Here is a 23766-nt window from a genome sequence, read left to right on the forward strand (position 1 = left end):
TGGGTGAGAATTAACAAAACAAACAAACAAACAAAAAGTGAACTCGGGTGGCTCAGTTGGTTGGAGCGCCATCCTGTACACCAGAAACGTTTTGGATTCTTACTGCCGGTCAGGGCACAACTTACAGAAGGCAACCAATGGATATTTCTCTCTCTCCCTCCTGCTTCCTCTCTCTCTCTCAAATCAATAGAAAACAAAACAAAAAAATGAACTTCTTGAAGAGTTTTAACCAAGTCTTCTCCAAACCGCTGCCCCATTCTAACTGTCCCCCAGCCCCCACCCAAGTGAATGCCACGGTGACCCTACAAATGCAGCATCTGAGACGGGCAGGGCCCCTGTGTGGGGCGGGAAGTGTGGAGAGGGTGAACAGGCAAGAGCTCACACAGAACCTCTCCGGACGACCTGCACTCGGAATTAGGCCAGAGGGAAACGGCTTTGAAAGGAAGGCACCGCGGAGAATGCAGGAGCGGACGACGGGGAACTTTTAGGATAAGCTAGGCCTGTCCCTGAACTCCCATCTAACCACATAAAAATCACTTTGGCGGAACCCTTGTCACGCAAATATTTCCATGGTTTCTATGTAAAAGTCCATAAAGTTTAAATGACTAAACTGACAGGACACACAATTTCAGGGTATAGAACGATGCCAGGTGGTGATGTAAGAGCTGACTCACTTTTCCTGGGTTCAGCGCTCTGTAAGGACTGACCCCGTTACAGTACCGAACCACGGCTGTTCTTTTTCTGCTATCAGCAATCAAGCGTTCTTTCCTGACTTTCGAAACTTTTAGAAAGAGGACCCACCCTTGAGGGAAGGAAAGCATCCTTTCTTGGAATGACTACTTATCCGCTCCAGAGCCTGCAGAGAGCGTCATGAGATCCTGCAGACGGCCCTGCAGGGAGATGCACCTGCCCACACGTGCAGGGGAGCAGGCCGGCCCGCGGGACACCCCTCGGCCACTGAGAGCCACAGCACCCACCTCTCCTGGGCTCCAGAGCCCACTCATTGCTCACTGCACACAGCTTTAAGAGGAACCTGCTTCCAACCCTAGAGTCAGAATTAAGAAAATGCCAACCATCCACAGAAAATCTGTGCAATACAGATTGTTTTTTACAAAGACGGTGGGCTGGTAAAACTGCTGCAAGTTACCGGATGCTAATAAATCAAGACAGACACTACCTTACCGGCAGCTATGATTGCCCACGTGCCAGACCTCGTCCTAGCAGGTGTTCTGGGCACAGCTACCACAGAGGCCGAGCCCTGCCCCCACAAAGCTAGCATTCTTTAGATGAAATGCTACATTTTAACTAAATGTTGTTTGCTCGATATAAAACAAAACCATTCCACCGGTTACTTTCCCTCAGCGGCTGCGGAAGCCTGCTGAATGTGTGTGGTTTGAAAGTTCTGTCTGGAGAACCAAGATGGCGGTGTAGGTAAATGCCTGTACTCGCCGCCTCCCACAACTACATCAAAATTACAACTAAAATACAGAACCGTCATTCAGAACTGCCTGGAATCTGGCTCAAGTCCTACAGCTAGAGAAGTAAAGAAGAAAGCACATCAAGACCGATAGGAGGGGATAGGAGGGGTGAAGGCAGAGAACGGGCTGGTCCGACAACCACGAGTGCCGTTTTTTTAGAAGGGATATCTAGGCTGAGCGAGGCGTCCCAGCCCCACACCAGACCCCCAGCCCAGGGTTCCAGAGCCAGGAAGAAAAGTCCCCGTAACTTCAGGCTATAAAAACCAGCAGGGATTGTCGCTGACGCACACAGAGGCTGCTGGAGACCAGGCAGTTCCTCTTAAAGGGCTGGCACACAGACTTACTCAGATTCACTTCCTCTGAGCTCCAATGCAGCGGCTTAGGGGGGATCCAGGGACATAAGGGGAGGAACTGGATTGTCTGACACTAGGCAAGAACTTGGGAGCGGCTTTCTCCCAGACATGGGTGCTCACAGGTGTCATTATTCCTGCACTGGGACCTCCCCCGCCACAGAGCTGAATGACAGCCACCATATCTGAGTTTCCATCAGACTGGCTGGCACTGTTTGCTCTGCCCTGGTGATTCCCTGAGACCCTGCCCCATCCAATCTGCAGCCCCACCCAAGCTGTTTGCAGCGGCTTCTCCATATGAATGGCCTGTTCTGGCTCAGGCTTCTGCCTGTCCTAAAATCCCTCAAACAAATAGTAGCTGGACTCAGTGTCCTATACCTCCCAATAAGAGGCTCCAGGCCTAGCAATGGCAGGAGCCTACCTTGTTTTGCAGCTTGGCCTCTCCTGGGCACTTCCAAGCCCAACACAAGTAGCAGCCATCTACAGATTGCTCTGTAGCTCCTGACAGGTAGCCCCAGGCAGGGCACAGGCAGAGGCTGACCACAGGGGGACCGCAGAGCCTGTGCACCCAGTGAACAGCTTCAGACCATGCCAGGTTACAACTCTACAAATGACGCACTCAAGGTGCAGACTCAGTGAGCATCAAAGCCCCTAGAAGCAAGTCCTGCCCCATAAGGGTGTCTCCTGCATAGCAGCTCTTCCACTGTAGTCGCAACTGGTCTTCACTGCCAATTGGCCTGGGGGTCAATTTCTCCCAGAGATGCCAACAGCAATCAAGGCTCAACTACAAGACAGTCTACAGTGCCAGCTCACGTGACTGTGGAGGCTGAGCCACTGGGCCCTACAGGACACCTACTACACAAAGCCACTCCACCAATTCCAGGAGACATTGCAGCTCCACCTAATACATAAAAATAAACACAGGGATGCAGCCAGATGTGGAGACAAACAAACATGTCACAAGTGAAAGAACAGAAATCTCCAGAAAAAGAACTAAATGAAATGGAAGCAAGCAAACTACTACAGTGGGGTCTTGACTTACGAGTGTCCCGACTAACGAGTTTTTTGAGATACCAGCTGTCTCTCTGCTGATTTTTTGCATTGAGTTGACAGAGTAATTTGAGTTAACGAGCTCCTTAACAAGCTCGGTCTCCAAACGAATTAAACTCGTAAGTCAAGGCTCCACTGTAGATACAGAATTCAAAACAATAGTTATAAGGATGCTCAAACATCTTAATGAGAGCTTCAGGGGACTAAGTGAGAATTTCAAGGACCTTAGTGAAAATTTCAGGGAAATTAGTGAGAACATCAAAGACATAAAAAAGGACCAGTCAGAAATTAAGCATACACTAACTTAAATAAAGAATAATTTATAAGTAATCAAGAGGAGAGCAGAGGATGCTGAGAATCAAATCAGTGATTTGAAATATGAGGAAGCAAAAAACACCAAATCAGAAGAGCAAAACAAAGGAAGAATCCAAAAACCCAAAGATAGTGTAAGGAGCCTCTGGGACAACTTCAAGTGTACCAACATTTGCTTCATGGGGGTGCCAGAAAGAGGGAGGGAGCAAGATACTGAAAACCTACTTGAAGAAAAAAATGACAGAAAACTTCCCCTACCTGATGAAAGAAATAGACTTACAAGTCCAGGAAGCGAAGAGAACCCCAAATAAGAGGAATCCAAAGAGGACCACACCAAGACACATCATAATTAAAATGCCAAGGGTTAAAGACAAAGAGAGAATCTTAAAAGCAGCAAGAGAAAAGCAGTTAGTTACCTATGAGGGAGTACCCACAGGACTGTCAACTGATTTCTCAACAGAAACTTTGCAGGCCAGAAGGGAGTGGCAAGAAATATTCAAAGTGCTCAATAGCAAGGACCTATGACCAAGTTAACTCTACCCAGCAAAGCTATCATTTAGAATTGAAGGTCAGATAGAGTTCACAAAGAAAAAACTAAAGGAGTTCATCACCGCCAAATCAGTATTACATGAAACGTTGAAAGGTATTCTTTAAGAAGAAGAAAAAGGGTAAAAAATATGAACAGTAAAATGGCAATAAATACATATCAATAATTGAGTCTAAAAATAAAAATAAACAAACAAGGAATCTAGTGAGCAAAATAAACTGATGAATAAAATAGAACCAGAGGCATGGAAACATGGAACAGACTAACGAAATCTCAGACAGAAAGGGGAGGGGAAGAGATTAACCAAACAACACATGCATACATGCATTATCTATGGACACAAACGATGATAGGGTGGTGAAGGCTTGGGGCAGGGCAGGAAGCGGGGTAGGGGGCATAGGAGAAGTTCTTTCCTTCCTTAAAAATTTTTTCTATGAGGTCACAGACTATGTTATAGGCCCTAGGGATGTATAGGTAAACAAAATAGATAAAAATTCCTACCCTCAAGAAGCTTACATTTCAACTGGAGAGATATAGACAATAAGCATAAATACATAAATTACGGAACAGCTTTAAGGTGGCAAGTGCTATGGTTTATGTAAACAGAACAGGGTTAAGGCAGAGCAGGAGTGCTGGGGGTTGGGGGCAGGGGTGCGCTGAATTTGCCTCATCTACAGGGTGGCATTTGAGCCAATATTTAAAGGAAATTAGGTTAAAAGAAAGGCAGGAATGGCAAGACCCACATTAACTAGATTATATAAATTAAGAATAAATGCTTTATAATAAAATGACTACTGAGAAGCTAAGTCCCTTTAGAGCAGTGGTTCTCAACCTTCCTAATGCCGCGACCCTTTAATACAGTTCCTCATGTTGTGGTAACCCCCAATTTCCTTGTTACAAATTGAACATAATTAAAGCATAGTGATTAATCACAAAAACAATATGTAATTATACATGTGTTTTCCGATGGTCTCAGGTAACCCCTGTGAAAGGGTCCTTCAACCCCCAAAGGGGTCGTGACCCACAGGTTGAGAACCGCTGTTTTAGAGGAAAAGTTACTTGCAGCTCTTCCATTCTTCCCTGCGAGGTCTGAGAGATGACAAAGCATCTATAACCCAAGAATGAAGTTTCCATCCTTGTCTCAGTGGTGCTAGCAAAGTTGTGAAAACTTCAGTCAGTTAGTTCTGTTTGTGCATTAAGTGGTTTGGTCCCATGACCACCAACTGTAATCCGTAAAGTGTCTTTCTACACATGAATCAAATGACATATGAAAATGGGAAATACCTTTCAAAAATATCTTACCCCTGGCCGGATGGCTCAGTTGGTTGGAGTGTCATGCCATAGACCAAAAGGAAAAAGGTGGTGGGTTCAATTCCCAGTCAGGGCACATACCTAGGTCTTGGGTTCAATCCCCAGTTGGGGAGCATATGGGAGGCAACTGATTGATATTTCTCTCTCTCTCTCTCTCTCAAAAGCAATTAGAAAAAACACATATTTTTGGGTGAGAATTTTTTTTTAAAAAAGAATAGTTTAGAAATACTTGTGTTTCATATACAAACACAGAGAAGCATTGCCAAAAAGTTTCTTAGACAAAGAACACATAAAATTGAGCACGTTTCCAAATTCTTATACTGATACAGTAACAGCTAACAATTATTGAATCCCTACCATGTGTAGATACCGTGTTAAGTATTTTATCTGAACAATTTCTTTTTATTGATTTACTCATTCAACAAATACAACTAATCACTTATTTGTGCCACAAATCACCCTAGACTCTGGGGATACAGCCGGGAACAAAGCAGACAAAATCCTTACCCTTATGGAAATGGATATATAATAGGTCTGGTGGCAATAGTGCTATAAACATAAATCAAACCAGGCAAAAAGGGGGTGGGGGAGTCCTTTGGGTGGGGTGCTGCTAATTTAATTTAGGGTGATCAGAGGTCTCCCTAATAGGATGACAATTGGTTTGCTGGACAAAATTGTGTCTAGGAAGAAGATACAGCAGAAAGTACGAACATGGTCAGTATTTTACTCTACTTAAAATAAGTATTATTTTATAGGAAACTGAAGGCCTAGGGATATTACTTTCATGTGTATGTCCGTGTCTCATAAGTAAAAAGGGGCAAATCCACAACATGACAGGTCTACTGACCTCAAAATGCATGCCTGACTCCCCAGAATACCATTAAATTTACTCATCAAGAAGGTAAGCTTTTCTTAACTTCATCACTATTTTAATCTCAGTGGCTGTCATAGTTGGTCTCATGTCACAAGAGAACAACCCTAAGAAGTCAGCCTGTCAGCACCACAGTGGTGCTGGTCAAAACCAGAATTAAGTTTACTCAATTCTGTCCCAGTGTCAGGGAGCATGTGGTGAAGGGATCAGCTGTGGTCTCCAGAAGGTGCACCTGGAACTGGTGGGGTTCAAGGACAGGGAATACTCAAAAGCACACTGCTCCACCCTCAGTCCCCTAATCCTATCTGGATACTTAACCCAACTACCCCCATTCTAATAATATAGTCCATCTATCAAAATGAGAACCTACCTTCCCATTCCTACTCTATAGGAAAGACAAGTATCAGGCAAAAATAATTCTATTTTTCTATTTGCAAGATGCCTACCCACTATAAATGCCAACACCTGATGAAAACGGGTCTTTATTCGAAACAAAAGCTCTTATTGCTACATAGGAAGGTCAAATTTTAACTTCTGAGGCAATTTTACACCAACGCAAATACTCTTCAAAGGGGAAATTCTGATGGTGTATTTTTACCCATAGGAAATGTAGTTTTTGCATTTAAGAAAGAATTTCACCCCATAAACATGGCACTAAAACTTAAAAAAAAAAAAAAAAAAGACAATGAAATATAAATTGCTTTAATGTAAACGGCTCAGGGCTGAAGGCCACCCAAGGCCAGCTCTCACCCTGAAGACACCTGAGCCAGGCCCACCTGTGAGGAAGTCTCATTTTCTAACCAAAAGCCCCTTATCAATCAATGCTACTGTGTCAGGCACGGCAAATGTATCGTGATGTCAGTGAAATTTTCTGACACCAAAATTCTTAGAAATAATTTCTTGAAATCCAGCATCTACTGGTCACATCATCTCCTATAGGGGGGAAAAAAAATACCATGATGTACAGAATTAATCCATTTTTCTACACTGAGGGGGCAGGTGAAAAGACAGGCATTTTTCAATGCCAAAGAACTTCAAGTCACCAAAGGATGTGTGCTACTTCACTAACAGACTGTTCTGGCTCAGTGACAAAACTATTTTCCAACCCATACGGTAATTTCAAATCTTAAAAGCTCAGCCACTGAAAACATTAATATTGTGGTTAAGTGGCTGATAGTGAAATTAGGCTGGGGCTCTCGGGAAGGCTTCTCTGCAGCACCGCCTGCCAGGGTGAGAAATAAAAACCAGACCGTCGCTTCACAGCGCGCACGACATCCGTCACCCAACCCCGTCACCCTCTGTTACCGAGGCAGGTGCTCAAAGGCACTGAGGCAGCATCGCTCCACGCCCAGCTGTCCCCTTCCTCTGAGGGGTGCTGTGGAAAGCCACCTAGTGAGGTATGGGGGGGGGGGTGTGTGTGTGTGTGTGTGTCATGCCACACCTGCATTCCCACCACGGCAGTCTCGTCTGAGGGACAGGACTGGCCCAGCTCTCACTTCCGAGGGGGGGCGGCCGCTCGAGTTCCCATCATGTCACTGCTGAGTGTCAAGTGCGGAACCAGAAACTATATTAAGACTCACGGAAATACTCACTTTACACGGTCTTCAGTCACCTACACGTACCGGGCAGAATCGAGATGAGGTTTTAAAGTAATACACACAGATGAGGCCGAGAAGCAATTCTCAGCTCAGAACTGAGAAAGGACGCCTGTCCCGGAAGAGACAGGGAATGTATGGCTTTGAAGGAATGATTTCTGCTTTTAAACACACCACAGAACAGACGCGGGCACATTTGTGCACTTAGCAGGGACATCGTGGGGCCATCCCCCTTTTATTCCCTGAGCAGAGTCTGATTTAGCCAAAAGCCATAAATAAATGGACCATTTCTCTGTAGGCTCTCAAACCAGCACTCCACTGATTCCAAGAGAATCACTCTGAAATGCTGAGTGGAAGCACCGCCTCTGCAGGTGGCCACGTTCCTGTGCAGAATAAAAATCCTGGGATGTGTGTTTAACCCAATAGTCTACATACCTGAGTATCTTCAGAAATATCGGCCAGTTCAGTTACCCACAGCTTACAAGCGACCAGCCTGCCAAGGTTTCCTTGGGAAACCCACCTGCGTGATCAGCCGTGTTGCCTGCTCCAGGATTCGGGGGGAGCCCCAGGGGACGGAGGGCCACTGTCATCCAGGAAGTTTTACTGCAGTAAACGCTGCAGGATCGCCCCCAACTCTGCCGGTTCTCAGACCTCAAGGAGCCAGAATCCAATTTTACACACACACCCCTCCTGCTGGGACTACTTCTCGCATGAATGAGAACAGAAGGGTTTGGAAATGAAATAATGTGACAGTACTTGGCATCAGTGCCACAAAGTTCCTAATCCTATTTCCCTGGTACCCAGTGTCAGCGTGGGCAGCGGCATGACCTCGAGACAGTGCATCACGAACAGCTGCTAGGACGGATACCACGACGAGGACAGTACAAGTCGAAGCCAGGGTTTCTCTCCTTACCCCTGCGACGTGCATGGCCGCTGCTTCTATGTGGCTGAGTTAGAGAGTCAAACACCCTGCTCTGAACACTTGGAAATTGCCAGTAAACCAAGGCTGTGCAGCTGGGAACTAGTGGCCAGGGTGTCTTTCCCCTTCCACCACCAGCTCTCTTACAGTGAACTTAAGCTCTAAAGGCATTTTGGGCAACATGCTCAGCCTTTGTACTCATTTACTATTTGTTTTTTCTAACCCTCACCCGAAGACATTTCTATTGATTTTCAGAGAGAGAGAGAGAGAGAGAGAGAGAGAGAGAGATCCATCAGTTGCCTCCCATATGTACCTGACAGGGGACCGAATCCCCAGCCACCAGTAAGGGACGATGCTCCAGCCAGCTGGGCCACCCTTCCAGGCTCCACTCCTTTACTATTCAGCATCGGACCACCTAGTCCTCCACTCCGCCTGCAGGATTCCCACACACGTTTACATCTGCTAGGAGCCAGAGATACGCCAGAGCAATCCTAGAACCTGAGGCTTTATGTCCAAAGACAGAGCGGCTAACTCCTGGTCCGAGCAGAAGCCCAGCGTCACGCCAGGCGGAGGCCTGGACGCCCACTTTGCGAGTAGGGCACTTTCCCTAAGGCCCCACAGTCCTTGCTGAAGGCATCAGGTGCTACCCAGTTCTTACTTGCAGGGAACAAAAATGTTCCCTTCGAACTCTGACCTCCAACCCAGACTCTGTTCCCTGGGGCTACAGAGTCTGTGACCCCTTAGTCCTTAACCCTGCTTGTTAATCCGTGAAGCTGCCACTCCATGCTGCTCCCTGTGCCTTTTGCCAGGAGCCGTGGGAAGACCCCATCACCACCCTGGTCCCCTCAGCCTGCTCCAGAAACCCACCGCTCTGAGTGGTATTTCGGGGTCTGCACTGGGTCTGGCCAGGCTGGACATAGGACACAGCTCTTCCTTGCTTTCCCACCAGACTCAGCCCCACTGACAGGCCAGCTGCAGCTCAAGGTCTGTCGTCTTAGATGCCTGTCAGAGCCCTACAGGGGACCCGACTGTGCCATCTTATTTTGAAAAACAAATAAAACGAACCCCCACACTCAGTACTATCAAATAAAAGCCAACCCTGAGCTGTAAGACAGACAAAAATGCCAAACCCCTTCTCCGGACAGTACAGAAAATGTCCTCTATGGGTAACTTATTTCACCACTTACTCCATCAACACTATAAAGACAAATACGAATTAGAGAGCTTTAAAAAGTAAAATATGCGCCCTAACCAGTTTGGCTCAGTGGATAGAGCATCGGCCTGCGGACTGAAGGGTCCCAGGTTCGATTCTGGCCAAGGGTATGTACCTTGGTTGCGGGCACATCCCCAGTAGTGGGTGTGCAGGAGGCAGCTAATCGATGTTTTCCTGGCATCGATGTTTCTAACTCTCTATCCCTCTCCCTTCCTCTCTGTGAAAAAGCAATAAAATATACTTTAAATAAATAAATAAATAAAAATAAAAAGTAAAATATGCAACTCCGTTCATTAATTTGCTGAGAAATAAAGTGCTAACAAATCTGAAGTTGCTAGCTGTTGGTAACTAGACATTATTCCTGGCCAAAAATCAGATCTGTGGGAGGAAATGTAAATTTAAACTACAAACATAAAAATTCCTGACTACAGAGCCCGTGTGGCTTCCTCTATGAACTTTAGCACCGGTAGCAGGAAACAGGTGACAAAAACCTCTTCTCCATTCGCATTAAGGATCTTACACATTACGGTGCTTCATTTCAATGCAAGCGGAGGCCCAGGCCTGGGACAGAAACAGAAATCTAAAAAGCTACATCTTAAACAGCTTCTAAATGAAAACCTGCAGACATCCAGCAGGTTTGCTCAGGCAGTTAACGCACAGCGAGGCCGCGGCCTGTGGGAACGGACACAGAGTTAGCGGTAACTCACCAGCAGGACGAGGCTCAAGGAAGTCTTCCCACTTAAGACAAATTCATAAAAGCCAACTGCATGAAAGAAAAACAAATTTCACACCTCAACTCCAGACGCTATTTTACATAATCGCAGAGATGTAACTGTCATGTTTGAACATTTAATGGTTTAAATATTTGTCCTCAAAGCATATGTCTGTCACAGCTGGGCTGGCTGACTCCTCCCTAGAAAACTGGCAAAACTCGTGCGTCCTGACCGAACGCATTTATGCTGAACACGTGGAGGCCGCCTCTAAGAGACACAGGCGGACACAAGCCCACAGCCTTTTGCAGAAACGGCCCTGAAAAGAAGGCCAAGCACTGCATCCAAGGGAGGGAGACGAAGGCTGCAGCCAGCAAAGCGACTAAGCATGCAGTGGAGGCTTGAAGGCTTGGTCACAAAGGCTGCGTGAGCCGTTGCTCCACCCACTGATCAGCCTGCCCTAACCAGTCAGGCCACCGCTAACCTCTGCGCAAGGGCAATCCCCAGCGAGGGTCCTAGGCCCCGTCTGCAAACCACAGAAGCCTTGTCGGCAGCTGTGCTAGGGACCCCGCACAGGAAAGGTAGGGCTACGGCCCCAATAGCCCAGCAGGAGCCTGAGATGTGCAGGAGCCTCTCCAGGCGGCTGGCTTCAAGGGTCTTCGATCTGTTCAGGTCCACACATTCCTCCTCCTCCCCGAGGCCCCTCCAGGGAACACAGGGCTGCGGGCCCCACTCATACTGGATGACGTGGACCGCGAAGCCACGGTGCGATACAGATGATACAGGGCTGTTCTCATTCAGTGCAAGCCCCCAGCCCCCACCAGTACCCACACCCACCCCCCTCCGGTGCCCACCCGCTCCTCTATCAGAGCAGGACACTGGTCTCCAGCCGGGTGGAGGGACTTGCACCGGGGCTGTAACGGGTCACTGGAGGGACCGAGACTTGACCGGGTCGCCTGCTGTAACTTTCCACTGCCACAATCACACTATGCCATCAGGAAAAGGACTGGAGAGAAAACAGCTCGTGGACCGTGTGCCAGGCTTTCCTTACAGAGAACACACTTCTAAGCCCTTCTCAACCTGTGGGTCGCGACCCCTTTGGCGGTCAAACGACCCTTTCACAGGGGTCGCCTAAGACCATCCTGCATATCAGATATTTACATGACGATTCATAACAGTAGCAACATTACAGTTATGAAGTAGCAACGAAAATAATTTTATGGTTGGGTCACAACATGAGGAACTGTATTTAAAGGGCCAGAAGGTTGAGAACCACTGCCCTAGCTGAACACATGGTAAAATCCAGAAAGGCAACTATGGGCACGCGGACACTGCATCAAATATTGCCTGAACGCTCATGACATCTACACACCTTTGTGCTCCTGCTATACCACACACCATTCTCTGAAGTTGGCCAGTTGTTTGACTAGCTCAGGTGAAAGTAAAACTGAGGTCTATGTTAAAACATTATTTTAACATAATGCATATCCTAACATATACTGTATGTCCAGAATTCAAACTTTGTGTGAAGAGATTTCTCAAGGGACTGGAAAACAAACAAGGAACGTTTTGGTTTTTTTCTGCCACACTCTCATTCCGGAGAGAAATAACTCAAAAAAATTGAGGCTGTCGAGCTTGGCTGCACTAAACACCTCTGCACACGCACGTTCCTGGGAGAAAAATAGGTCCCACCCGCGTAAGCAAGAGTCTTCAAGTATCTCGGATTACTCATTAAGTCTATAAATTGTTTTAGGAACTGGAATGGGAAGCATGTTCTGGTCCAGAAATGTGACATATTTTTTTGGCGGGGGGAAGGTCCAGGGAACTTAGTTGACAAGGGTGTAGAAACGATCTGTTTTCACACACACCCTCTTGGATTGAGATGGCTCGTTTTACTTTTTAGAATTCTCACTTCCTGGGGAAGGGCAGCAAAGCCCAAGATGGAGCGTCCTGGACTGCGCAGGGCGCCCGAGGCCAGGGTGAAGCCCACTCCAACACAAACCAGATTCCGTTTTCTCACTCAGACACTGACACAAAGTCCCCACGCTCAGGTCTGTAGCTACAACCCATGTAGTCGACTGGCCTGTGCCTGCTGTGAGTGCAGAGGTGAGAGGGAGATGTGCTGACCCTCACCCCGGTCCGCTGACCCTCACACCAGCCCCTGCTCAGAGCTGGCCCTCCCACCACAGTCAAACCATGCATCCAGTCCAAGGTAGAGAACAGAGGACACAGAGAGAACCTGGGCTCCCACAGGACCCAGGGGACACCAACTCATGCTAAGCAAACACTTAAAACCCTTGTAACCTTTTCAACATTAGTCCAAATGGGGCTGAACTTGTCCACCAGGGATATGTCATCAGCACTGACAGCTGCTATCAGTCCGGCACCCCACAGCCGGTGAGGACAAGTCCCGAAGGGTTCCAATGAACTCACTCAGAAGCAAAAGCCACAATTTAAATGAATGATGGCCACAGGAGTGGAACTCTCTCAGAGAAAAGCTGTTTTAAACTCCTGATTGTATTCAAGCAAAGAGTGTTTCTAACGTGCAATCAACAAGCAACCATCTGCCTCAATGGTGAAGACAGCTGCACTCTTTTGATTGCAAGGAAAAGTAGTTGAGCCTGTGTCTTGTCTCCAGACTTTCTCCAAATACACACCTCGACTCTAGAGTGGAGTTTCTGCCACGTAACGTGGGAGGCGTTCCACAGGTGCTCCATGTGTCCCAGGGCTCGCATTTCCAGGTGTTGCTCCATGGCCCCAAATTTCCCACTGAAGCAGGGTTCTGCTCAGGGTGACATGTGATTCCCTGGCAGGTTAGGGGTCGCTGGGACCCCCTTACACCCCTACCAGGCCAGTTTCTAGAAAAGACTTCCTTCTTGCTCGTTTGTTTTGGGACATGGGGGTGAGAATTATGGTAGCATTTCCAGACGAACTGCCTTCCCTGTGAGCTTCCTGCGCTCCTTGCTGTGGGAAGGAGAGCATGTCATCACTGCCAAGGTACTGACCCTCCTGGGTCACGAGGAGCAAGGAGAAATGTGTGACCGAGGTCTCCCAGATGCCTTCTTCCCATCAGTGTACGCGAAAGCTCCCCGTGACCTCGGAGGTAAACTCTCCGTCCTCACTGATAGACGAGGACACGGAAGCTCAGACACTCGCAGGTCTGCCCACGTGGCTTGGCGGTCAGAGGGACAGCCAGGATCCCATCCAGACCCCGCAGGGAAGGCAGCCGAGGTCCCAGGGGGGCAGAATCCACCTGGGACCCCATCAAATGGAGGTGTTTCACAATGAAATACTCATTTTGCTACGATAAAAGGCAGGTCCCAAAGAGTAGATCAGGGGACTAACATCCATCCACAGCAATTCTGGGGATGGGTCGAGAGCTCGACCTCATTGGGATGAAATCTTTGCCAACGTGAAGGCCGTGGCAGTCAGTGAACCACACAAATAAGACATAGGCGCCACGCTGACACTGCTGGGCATGCCCAGAGTAAAGATTAATGGAGAGCCACATTTAAAAATATACATTTGTTATATTTGTTCCACTATAAATACTAATGATGATTTTGCAAATACAAAAAGGTACACAAAGAAAAAAACACCTGTAACTTGAATGCAAAACCATTCACTATTAATACTTTGATATTGTTTCCTCCTAAGCTTTTTGTTATGCTTGAAAACTTTGAAACTGTGTTATGGACTAAAGGCCTGTGTCCTCCTCTAACTCCGATGTAGAAATCTAAGACCCAAGGTGATTAAGTCACGAGGGTGTGGCCCCCACACTGGGATTAGTGCCTGATAAGAGGGTGAAGAACCGCCCCTTCCTGTGAGAACACAAGGAGAAGGTGTCCGCCACCAGGACCCAGCCACACGGGCACCCAACCTCAGACTCCAAGCTTCCAGAACCCTGAGAGAAATGCTGTGTAAGCCCCCAGTGCGGTATTTCTGTTACAGCACCAGAGGACTAAGACCAAGGATATCATCAACAAACGTGTAAGCTTTTCAACTTAACATTATGCCAGGAGCATTTCCGCCTGTCACTGTGCTCATAAACACCGTTAACATGGCCCCACTGTCCGTCAGAGGAGGAGCGATTTAGGGATGTTCCCAGACCAGTAAGGCTGTCCACAGCTGTTTGGCTGGTATAAGCGATGCTGTGATGAGCCCTTTTCTGCAGTTTCGGCAAAGGAAGGTCAGGTGCACTGCAGTGTCTGCAGAGCAGGACCTGAGAGCCAGTGGACAGCTCTGTGCCTACAGCCTGCACCCAGCACAGCACAGGACCAAGTGCCGGTCTTTAAGACAGAGGTTAGGTTTGTGTCAACAAGACCTCTGCAGAGAAGGAAAGCAGTCTTAGCCACACACCCAGCACAGGTCCCAGCCACGGAGCAAGCAAACGACTAAGGACAGTGACCAGAGGTGAGAGAAGCTGGAAACTGTCACGTAATGACTATTAGAAACCGAGGCTGACCTTAGCAAAGAAGGAATGGAGACTGGTGTGGGGGTGACTCAGGGTCAGGGAGGGGGGTGGTCCACGGGGAGTCCCCTCCCTGCACAGGCAGGGTGAGCAGACACCAGGGCCGCGAGGAGACTGGCCCTGGCAAGAGCTCCACTTCCGTGGTTTGCAAGGCAGTCAGGAGCAGGCAATCACAGTGCACGCCTATCTCCAATCTAACCCCCATCCCCCAACATATAAAACACATCCAGGGATGAGTAATCTCTTTTTCCTGCCATACAGTCCAAACATGGAGCGCCATGGGGCTTACTATTCTCTTTAATAAGAAGGTGCCCTGTAGCAGGTGGCATCGGACTTTAGCTACCGCGACGTTTTGAGAACCTATGTTTGCGAGCAGCATGGTGCAGAGCCCATGGGCACAGCTCCAGGGCCACGCGTGGGGGTCACCACGACAGACACTGCAGTTATTATTTGCAAAGACTGGCTAGGGTTACGGCAACATCTCTTTCCGATGCTGAGTGTATAATTCTACAAAGTAAAAAGAGGGTGAAAGAGGCGATTTCTAAAATTCTGAGTAGTACTTTGTAGCCACAGCCCATCACTGCCACTCAGTTACAAGAAGAGAGAGATTTCTAGTTCCATTCGGGCCCCCAAGACCTCCCTTTAGTACTAAAAGCCCTGGACACAACACAACAAGCAAACACCGACGGGGAAAGAGCACGGAGGGCTGCCTGGGCACCCAGGGCTGCAGTCCTGTTTCATTGCCCCCACACCCAGGGCCCTGCAGCACAGCGGAGGCCTCACCTGGGGCCCCAACGGGCATGGAGAGACAAAGCCCCAGGAGCAGCCTGTTCTTCCAGCCGAAGGACGGGGAAGGGGCCTGGCCACACCTGCCTGACTCCAGCCCAAGCCCGCACCTGTGGTTTCAGGATGGCAGGGGCGCAGTGGATTTTTCAGTCGTGCCCTGCCCAGTGCAGTGCTAGTGCTGGTGCCACCATGGGGTGGGGTATGCGGAAAGCAACTGAGCGATGTGTCTCTTTCTCTGTCTCTCCACCTCCCTTCCACTCTCTCTAAAAGTCAATGAAAAAATATCCTCGGGTGAGGATTTAAAAAAAAGAAAATGAGCAAAGGAAGTCCTCTAAACAGAAATGATAACAGGCTTAGAACTCCAGAAAAAAAAAAAATGGAATGGGGAAAAATGGGACTAGTAACAAACTAGTCTACTTCTTGTGAGCTTCCTAAATGTACATGGAGGAAGTAGTTAAGACAATTGTATCTGAAAAGCGGGGCAGGTGAGGGGACCTGGAGGAAAGTAAGGTGTCTACACTGCAGCTGACGTTAAAAAATGTTGATACCACTGACACCAGTGGATTACAGTAAGTTACATCTGTATATTGTAATATCTAGAAAAACCACTAAAAAACTAGAGAGTGCCATATATTTAAAAACACTATAAACAAATCAAGATGGACTCTTAAAAAATGTTCAGACCCACAGTAAGGTTTAAAAAGAGAGACAGAGGAAACAGAGAAACACAGAAACAAAAGCAACAGGAAGATAACACAATGGCAGAGTTAAGCCCTAACACATCAACAATGACCTTAAATGTAAATGGTCTAAATACCGTGTTTGAAAGACAAAACTGGCAGAGTAAATAAGACAAAGTTATGTTAAAATATGCTGCCTACAAAAAACTTACTTCAAACACAACTCATGGAGGTTGCAAGTGAAAAGACGGAGAAAGCTAAAACATGTAAACATTAACACAGTTGTACTTTATTTTGTTTTTACAAAACGCAGGAGTGACTACATCAGTATCAGGTAAAGTGGGCTTTAACAGCAATGATAAAAGGATCAATTAAACAGGAAGACAGGACGATTCTCAGCACCAGCCAGTGTCTCAAAACACATGAAGCAAAATCTGATGGACTTTAAAGGAAAAAGACAAATTCACCCTTATAGTTGGTGATTTCAACACTGCGCTCACAACTGACAGAACTACTAGACAGAAAGTCGGCAAGGAAGAAAGGGGCTGGAGGCAGAGGAAGAGTGGGAATTGGTGGAAAAATAATCAATAACTTAAAACAACTTTTAATGAAAGTGAGAGTCAAAGCAGGACTGCATGTGAGCACCGAGAAGATGACAACCAAGACTACAGAAGCAACACACACCTTCAGCCTAGACAAGAAGACGGAAATTGTTACAGACTTTGCTCACCTTGTGTCAGTCATCCATTTAAATAGAAATTGCAGCCAGGAAATCAAGAGAAGGCCGAGACCAGGAAGGGCAGCGATGGGAGAATTAAGAAAGATCTTCAAGGGCAGAGATGCGTCATTAGAGTCCAGGCTGAGACCATCCACGCCCTCGTATCCCCAATCAATAGGTACAGACGCAAAAGCTGGACAGGGAAGAAGACTGACAGAAAACAAGGAATTCATCTGAAACACGGTGTTGGAGGGGAGCTCTATGGTTACCCTGGACCACCAAAAAGAGGGACAAGTGGGTCCTGGAGCAAATTAAGCCTGAAACGTCATTGGAGGCACGTATGACAAAGCTGAAGCTGTCCTGCTTCAGGCACATCAAGAGAAGGCAGGCTCTTTGGAAAAGACAATAATGCTGGGAAAAACAGAAGGCAGCAGGAGAAGGGGAAGGCCAATATGAGAAGGACAGACTCCATTAACAAAGCCACAGGCTGAGTCTACAGCTGCTGGGCGGGGCTGCCGAGTCTAGGACACTGAGGACATCGCTCATTCGTGGAGTCACCAGGAGTCGGAGACAACTCAACTGCAGTAACACACGTACACACACACACACACACACACAATGTATGAAAAAATTACCTTGACCAAGTAGAGTTTGTCCCAGGTATGCAAGGTAATAAATGCCGAGAAGCAATGTAATAATAGACCTGAACAAAGACTCACATTAAATAAACTCATATGACCATATCAACTCATGCAAGAATAAAATCTAGCACCCATGAAAAAAAACTCAGTAATCAAGAAATAAAGAGAAACTTCATCTTTTTAAAAAGCATCTATAAGATTCCTATAGTTAACCGGGTACTTAATGGTTAAAGACTAGAAGTTTTCCTTCTGTGACTGAGAAAAAGGCAAGGATGTCCGCTCTCACCACTCTTACTCAACGCAGCACTACGAGTCCCGGCAGTGCAAATAGAAATAAAATGCACACAGATCAGAAAGGAAGAAATAAAATTGTCTTTATTTGCAGATTACATGACTGTCAAGATAGGATGCCCAAGAAATTTACAAAAAAACCCTTTAGAATTAATGAGTTCAGCAAGGCTGCAGGACACAAGATCAACACACAAAAATGAATTACATTCCTATATACTAAAAGTGAACATGTGGAAACAAAAATTAAAAATACAATACCACGAATGGTTGCTCCAAAGTAAATGAAATCTAACAAAACATGTGTAAGACTTGCATGCTGAAAATTAGAAAACCTACAGACCTAAATACTTAGAGAAACCTGTCTGTGTATGGATTGGAAGATGTAACATACTGAAGATGGACATTTGCCCCTAAACTGATCTGTAGTTTTAACATCATTCCTATCATAAGCCCAGCAGTGGTTTTAAAGGCACAAATAAGCTTATTCAAGAATTTACACGAGAAGGCATAGGGCATAGGCTAACCAATTTTGGAAAATACTGAATAAAAAGTGAGGCGTCACTCTACTACCATGGCCTAGCATATAACCACAGCAATAATGGTGGTGTGGTGTTGGCGGAGGACCACAAAACAGAATCCTGAAACAGACCCACACAAACGTGCCCACTGATTCTGACAAAGGTACAAAAGCAGTTAGACGGGCAGCGGATAACCTTGTCAAGACGGTGCTGGAAAGAACAAGCACTGATCTAAACCTCACACCTTACACACAAATTAATTCAATGTGAATCACAGATCTAAATGTCATTCGCAAAACTACAAAACCTTTAGAAAAAAAGAGGGGCGAAAATCTTTGGGACCTGGGGCTTGATGAAGACTGCACACCAGAAACATGAGCCGTGAAAAGAAAAACCGATGAACTGGACTGCATCGAAAGTAGAACCTTCGCTCCATGAAGAGGGTGAAAGACAAGCTACAGGTCTCTGACAGACCCACAGGGGCACTGGTGCACCCACACTGTGGGATACTCCTCAGCTATGACCACCAAGCCACCCTAGCACACAGCTCTCGGGTGGATCACAGGAATGTCGCCGAGTAACAATAGCCAAACCCAAAAGCTCCCGTAGAGTGTGATGCTATCGCTATCGCACACGTGAAATGACAGGGTAGGTAAGTAAAACAGATCAGTGTTTGTCAGCGGTCAGGGACCGGGAGGGAGGAGGCCGTGGCCATAAAAGCCCAAGAGTAGGCTTGGGATGAAGCGACTCAGGATCTTGATCGTGGCGGTGACGACACAGACCCATGCGTGTGACAAATCACACTGAAGTTAATACACACCCACTGCCACGTGGAATTGGTAAAATCGGAACAAGGTAGCTGTACTCTACCAATGCCATTCACGGGCTGTGGACACTGCATGCTACGCAAGGCATTGTCACGATGGGAAACTGGGTCAAAGTTACACAGGTGCGCTGCATTATATTTTACAAGTGCGTGTGAATCTGTAATTATCTCAAAATAAAGGGTGTTTTTAAAAAAGATATAACTGTCTAGACAGTTATCAATCACTAAATTTTATTTGGAACCAGTAAAGAAAACTTTCGTCACTTTCTATCCCCTTCGGGACCTACCAAGGGTCTACACGAGTGAAGGCAGGATCTGAGTCTTCACAAAGCCGACTATCCCAGGCTCCAGGGTGGCCCTGAGGGGCCCGAGGAACCAAACCATCCCACCTTCCACCTTTTCAAAGCCTGCATGTACCATGGGTTTAAAGAGGTAAGATGAAATGCATACTCCTATGCTTATGAATACTCCAGATGTTTATAAAATGAGGTTAATTACTTTCACTCTCCTAAGTCAACAAAAGCCACCAGAGGAGGAAGTTTCATGGAAATGATGTGATGTGAGTGGGAAGAATCAGGTCCGGCTGCTAAGGCACCACGGCAGAGGCCGGCTCCTCCGTCTGCAGGGCCCGCCCGTCCAGCTGGCACACAAAGCCAGCCCCGGGTCGCATTTGACATTCTGCTAGTAGCCATGCTTAAAAAGTAAAAAGAAACACGTAAGATTAACATCAAAAGTACATTTTATTGAATGGCCAACAAACACATGAAAAGATACTCAACATCACTAATCCTTAGGGAAACACAAATCAAAGCCATAATGAGATACCACCTCACATCCCTCGGGATGGCTATGTCAAAAAAAACCAAAATAACCAATGCTGGTGAGGATGTGGAGGAACTGGAACCCTGTGCACCGCTGGCGGGAATGTAAGATGGTGCAGCCACATTCCTCAGAAAACTGAAACCAGAACTACCCTATGACCCAGCAATCCCACTGGGAACATGCCCAAGAGAAATGAGTGCAGGATCTCGAAGAGACATTTGCACACCTTTGCTCTTAATGGCATTATTCCTGACAGTCAAGAGAGGGAAGCAACCCAAATGCCCAGCAACGGATGGACGGCTCAAGAAAATGTGGTCTCCACACACCATCCAGCCTCAGAAAGGAAGGAAATTCTGACACAGCTACAAAATGGGTAACCTTGAGGGCATTATGCCGAGTAAAATAAACCAGCTACAAAAGGACAAATTCTGTAGGGTCCCATTTAATAGAGAACCTGGAATAGTCAAAATCAGACACCGATAAAATGCAGGCTGCCAAGAACTGAGGGGAGTGGGAAGTGGGGAGTTCCTGTTTAATGGGCATCCTTTCAGTTTACAAGATGAGTAAGTTTGGGGAATTGGCTGTGCAACATTGTGAATTTACTTTTAACACTACTGAACTGTACACTTAGAAAAGGTTAAGATGATAAATTTAATGAGTTTTTTTACCCCAAGACATTTTTTTTTTTTTACGTTTTACCCATTGTTTCCAAAATATCTCAACATATAGTAGTATGAAAATGACTGGGCCGTTATTTCATCCTCTCGTTCATGTATAAGCCTGAAATTCCCATGTGAACTGACACTGACAGTACATCTGACGTGGACTAGTCCCGCCTGAAGGTTCAATGCCCACCTGGGCTCCCTGCCAAGCTTGTGCTGAGCTAGACCTTCCCTGTCACTGCTAGTACCTGGAGGGTCTTTTCCTTGGACAGATGACTGTTCTCCGGCAGCTCTTTGGCGGCCATAGGCAAAGCCTGAAGGCCTCTGAACGTCTCCTGAGCCTCTGTCTCCCCCTGCCAGGCCCTCAGGATCTGCAGAACATCATGCCTCCCCTCCTCAGAGCTCACACACTGAGAGAGGGGCGTGGGCAGAACCATGAAGGACACAGAGAACACAGCTCCAATGTGCCGGGGAGGAGTGTGCATGTGAAGTCATTTACCCAAGTGACTCGTGGGAGTGAATCACTAGCTTTCACCCTTATCCTCACCTTTCTCAACTCGTACTTTCAACAGTACTGACTACACCTTCAAAGCGTGACTCTGTACAGCATTTAGTGCACGATGCGTGTGAGGCACATCTGGTGAAAGTGTGCACAACAGGAAAGGCACTCAGCCACCAGCAGCCGTCAGCGGCTTTGATTAAAATCATCATTCTTCCCTGAGAGAGCATCTGGCACTTCATCCTCCCGGGGTGAAAGGAGACTAAAACTTGGTCAAGTGAAAAGTGATCTCCCACAGATATTCTTTGAACGTAGCGTCAGAAAATGACTCCGAGATGTGGAGGAAAACATGAAGGTGTTTCTAGCTGCTGTGGTCCCACACAGAAGGCACTTTCTCAGTAGAACAAGATGCAGGAACAACACTAATATACACTGTTCTCCACCCCGTGTCTCTGAGCAAAAACCATCTACGGACATGGGTGCCCCTGGCTAAGGAGAACCCTCCCATAACCTCACATTCGTGCCCCGCTGGTGGAAAACGACCACAAAGACGTCTTTGTGAAAAACGCATTTTGCAATACATTATCAAAAGCTTCATTGACAATCTTAATGGATGTGGTTGAGTAAGGAACAGTGAATATGGCCCTAAAGAAAAGAACCAAGTCTACCAACTCAGCAAATGTCAGTGGCCTTCAGGAACCGAACTATTTCACCAACATCCAGGAAAACGTTCTGGACCACAAAGATGTGATTCCATGGAACGGACCCTCCTATCTAACTGTCCTCTTCTCCCACCAGCCCCCAGAGCCCCCCACCCCCGCTCAGCCCCTCCTCAAGTAATCTCCAAAAACTAATCCTGAAAACTTACTTTGGTATGTTAACTTCAGACAAAATCTTTATAACTCATCATTTAATCCCATGTATTCTGTTACCACACCAATCTACTGAAGTGTCGTTACTATGAAATTACACCTCAGGATCCATCACTGTATTTCCAGGTATAACCACAACTTTGCTTAATAACTGAGATTGTGATCTCTAAGGCCCTCCATCTGTCACCTCAAGTAACGGTGCGAATACCTTATAATTAGCTTGCTAAAGAATATGTCACCAAAAAAGCCATCATGTCACCCTTAACACTAAAAAGTACACTAACTGGCCCATACCTGGTTAACAGGGAGAAGAAACTATTCCTGCGCATTAAGCCACCACCTGCAGAGACTGGTTTGGTCTGCAGTGAAACACTGTAACAGCTTCTGGAGGCTCCTTACCGTATAGGTTGTTAAACACACACTCCACTGAGCCCCGTGTATTCACTTAGTGAGCAAGAAAGCTGTGGGTTCATGTACTCAGGATTATTTTCATGGGCAGAAACACATTTGCAAGCACCAAGAACTTCTAAGGTTGAAATGAGTTCAGGAGCCGTACCAACAGCAATAACGAAAGGAACAGCAGTAATCAAATGTCTGGCTCCTTCTCCTGAGTAGGGGTCCTAAAAAGGCACCGTGGTCGCGTGGTGCCCTGGGGGTTGGTCCCAGGACTCCTGTGGACACCAAAACCCACGGACGCTCCAGTATTCGAGTGCAGGTGACAGCGAGGTGTGCCTGTGCATCGCTTCATGCACACAGATCCGGAGCCACGTTCGGCACACACGGCAAATTCGAGTTTTGCTTTTTGGAACCTGCTAAGTTTTTCTCTCGACTCAGCCCCCCAAATACTTTCCATCTACAGTTGGTGACTCCTCCCTGCATATGAAACCCGTGGATACAGAGGGCCGACTGTATCACTCAGCATTAGCACGAGACATGCAGGCAAATGTAGCTGCGGCTGTTTTTTGTCGTTTGTGCCTGCCACGCCCCCAGCGTGCACATCCTCTGACAAGTGACCAACCCTCTAAGCCTAGAGCGTCTTCTTCTCTGTGACATGGGGACAGACCTGCACAGTTCTCACCTCCCTGAAGGTTATGAAGACCAACACCTACAGAATTTGCAAATCCAGGTTTGTCACTGTCCTCTAGCAGTTAAGAATCTCCTCCGGTGACTTTGTGTCACTTATGTTTCAATAGAATCAATACTCAATTTCTTAATCGGTAACGCTGCCAACCTGCTCGTATCTGGTCAAAGCAGGAAGAACTAATCTGGAGCAGAGGTAAAGAAGAACCAGGTGGACCCTGATGAAGAAATGAGCCTTTCCCATCAGTAGGGGACAGTGATTTGCACCCACACCCTCACCATGCCCTTGCTGCCTGGACTCAAAGTCACAGGCCAAGGGTGAAGGGTCTAATCAAGCTTATAGCTGCCAATGTCTAAACATCAGGACATCTGACATCAAATCTGCGTTCTTGCATTATCTTACCAGAAAGCCTACCAACTGAGACCCCCCAGGGCCACAAGTTGGGGGAGGGGGGCCTCTCCAGTTTACCCTAATCCCACCAGGTCAGCTTCCTCGCCGCTGGTACTGCCAGGTGTTTCTCAGCACTGACTGCCAGTCCTGGTT

At 47.0% G+C, this 23766-nt stretch overlaps 1 protein-coding gene across 6 annotated transcripts in view; it reads right to left on the reverse strand.

Annotated features, from left to right (window-relative positions):
• BCL2L11 (BCL2 like 11) overlaps positions 1-23766 on the reverse strand; it is a 44190-nt gene that overhangs the window by 16970 nt on the left and 3454 nt on the right. The window contains exon 3 of one of the 6 annotated variants that reach the window (XM_070429696.1): positions 18010-19980. The exons of the other annotated variants lie outside the window; for them this stretch is intronic. Within the exon in view, the coding sequence (XP_070285797.1) occupies positions 19874-19980 (107 nt within the window). The 3' untranslated portion in view covers positions 18010-19873. Of the gene's footprint in view, positions 1-18009; positions 19981-23766 lie in introns of those variants that run through there. 6 annotated transcript variants of the gene reach the window in all.

The sequence above is a fragment of the Myotis yumanensis genome, unplaced genomic scaffold (genome assembly GCF_028538775.1).
Source record: "Myotis yumanensis isolate MYYU_CA2020_CCGP unplaced genomic scaffold, mMyoYum1.0.hap1 SCAF_11, whole genome shotgun sequence".
NCBI classification, from domain to species: Eukaryota; Metazoa; Chordata; class Mammalia; order Chiroptera; family Vespertilionidae; genus Myotis; species Myotis yumanensis.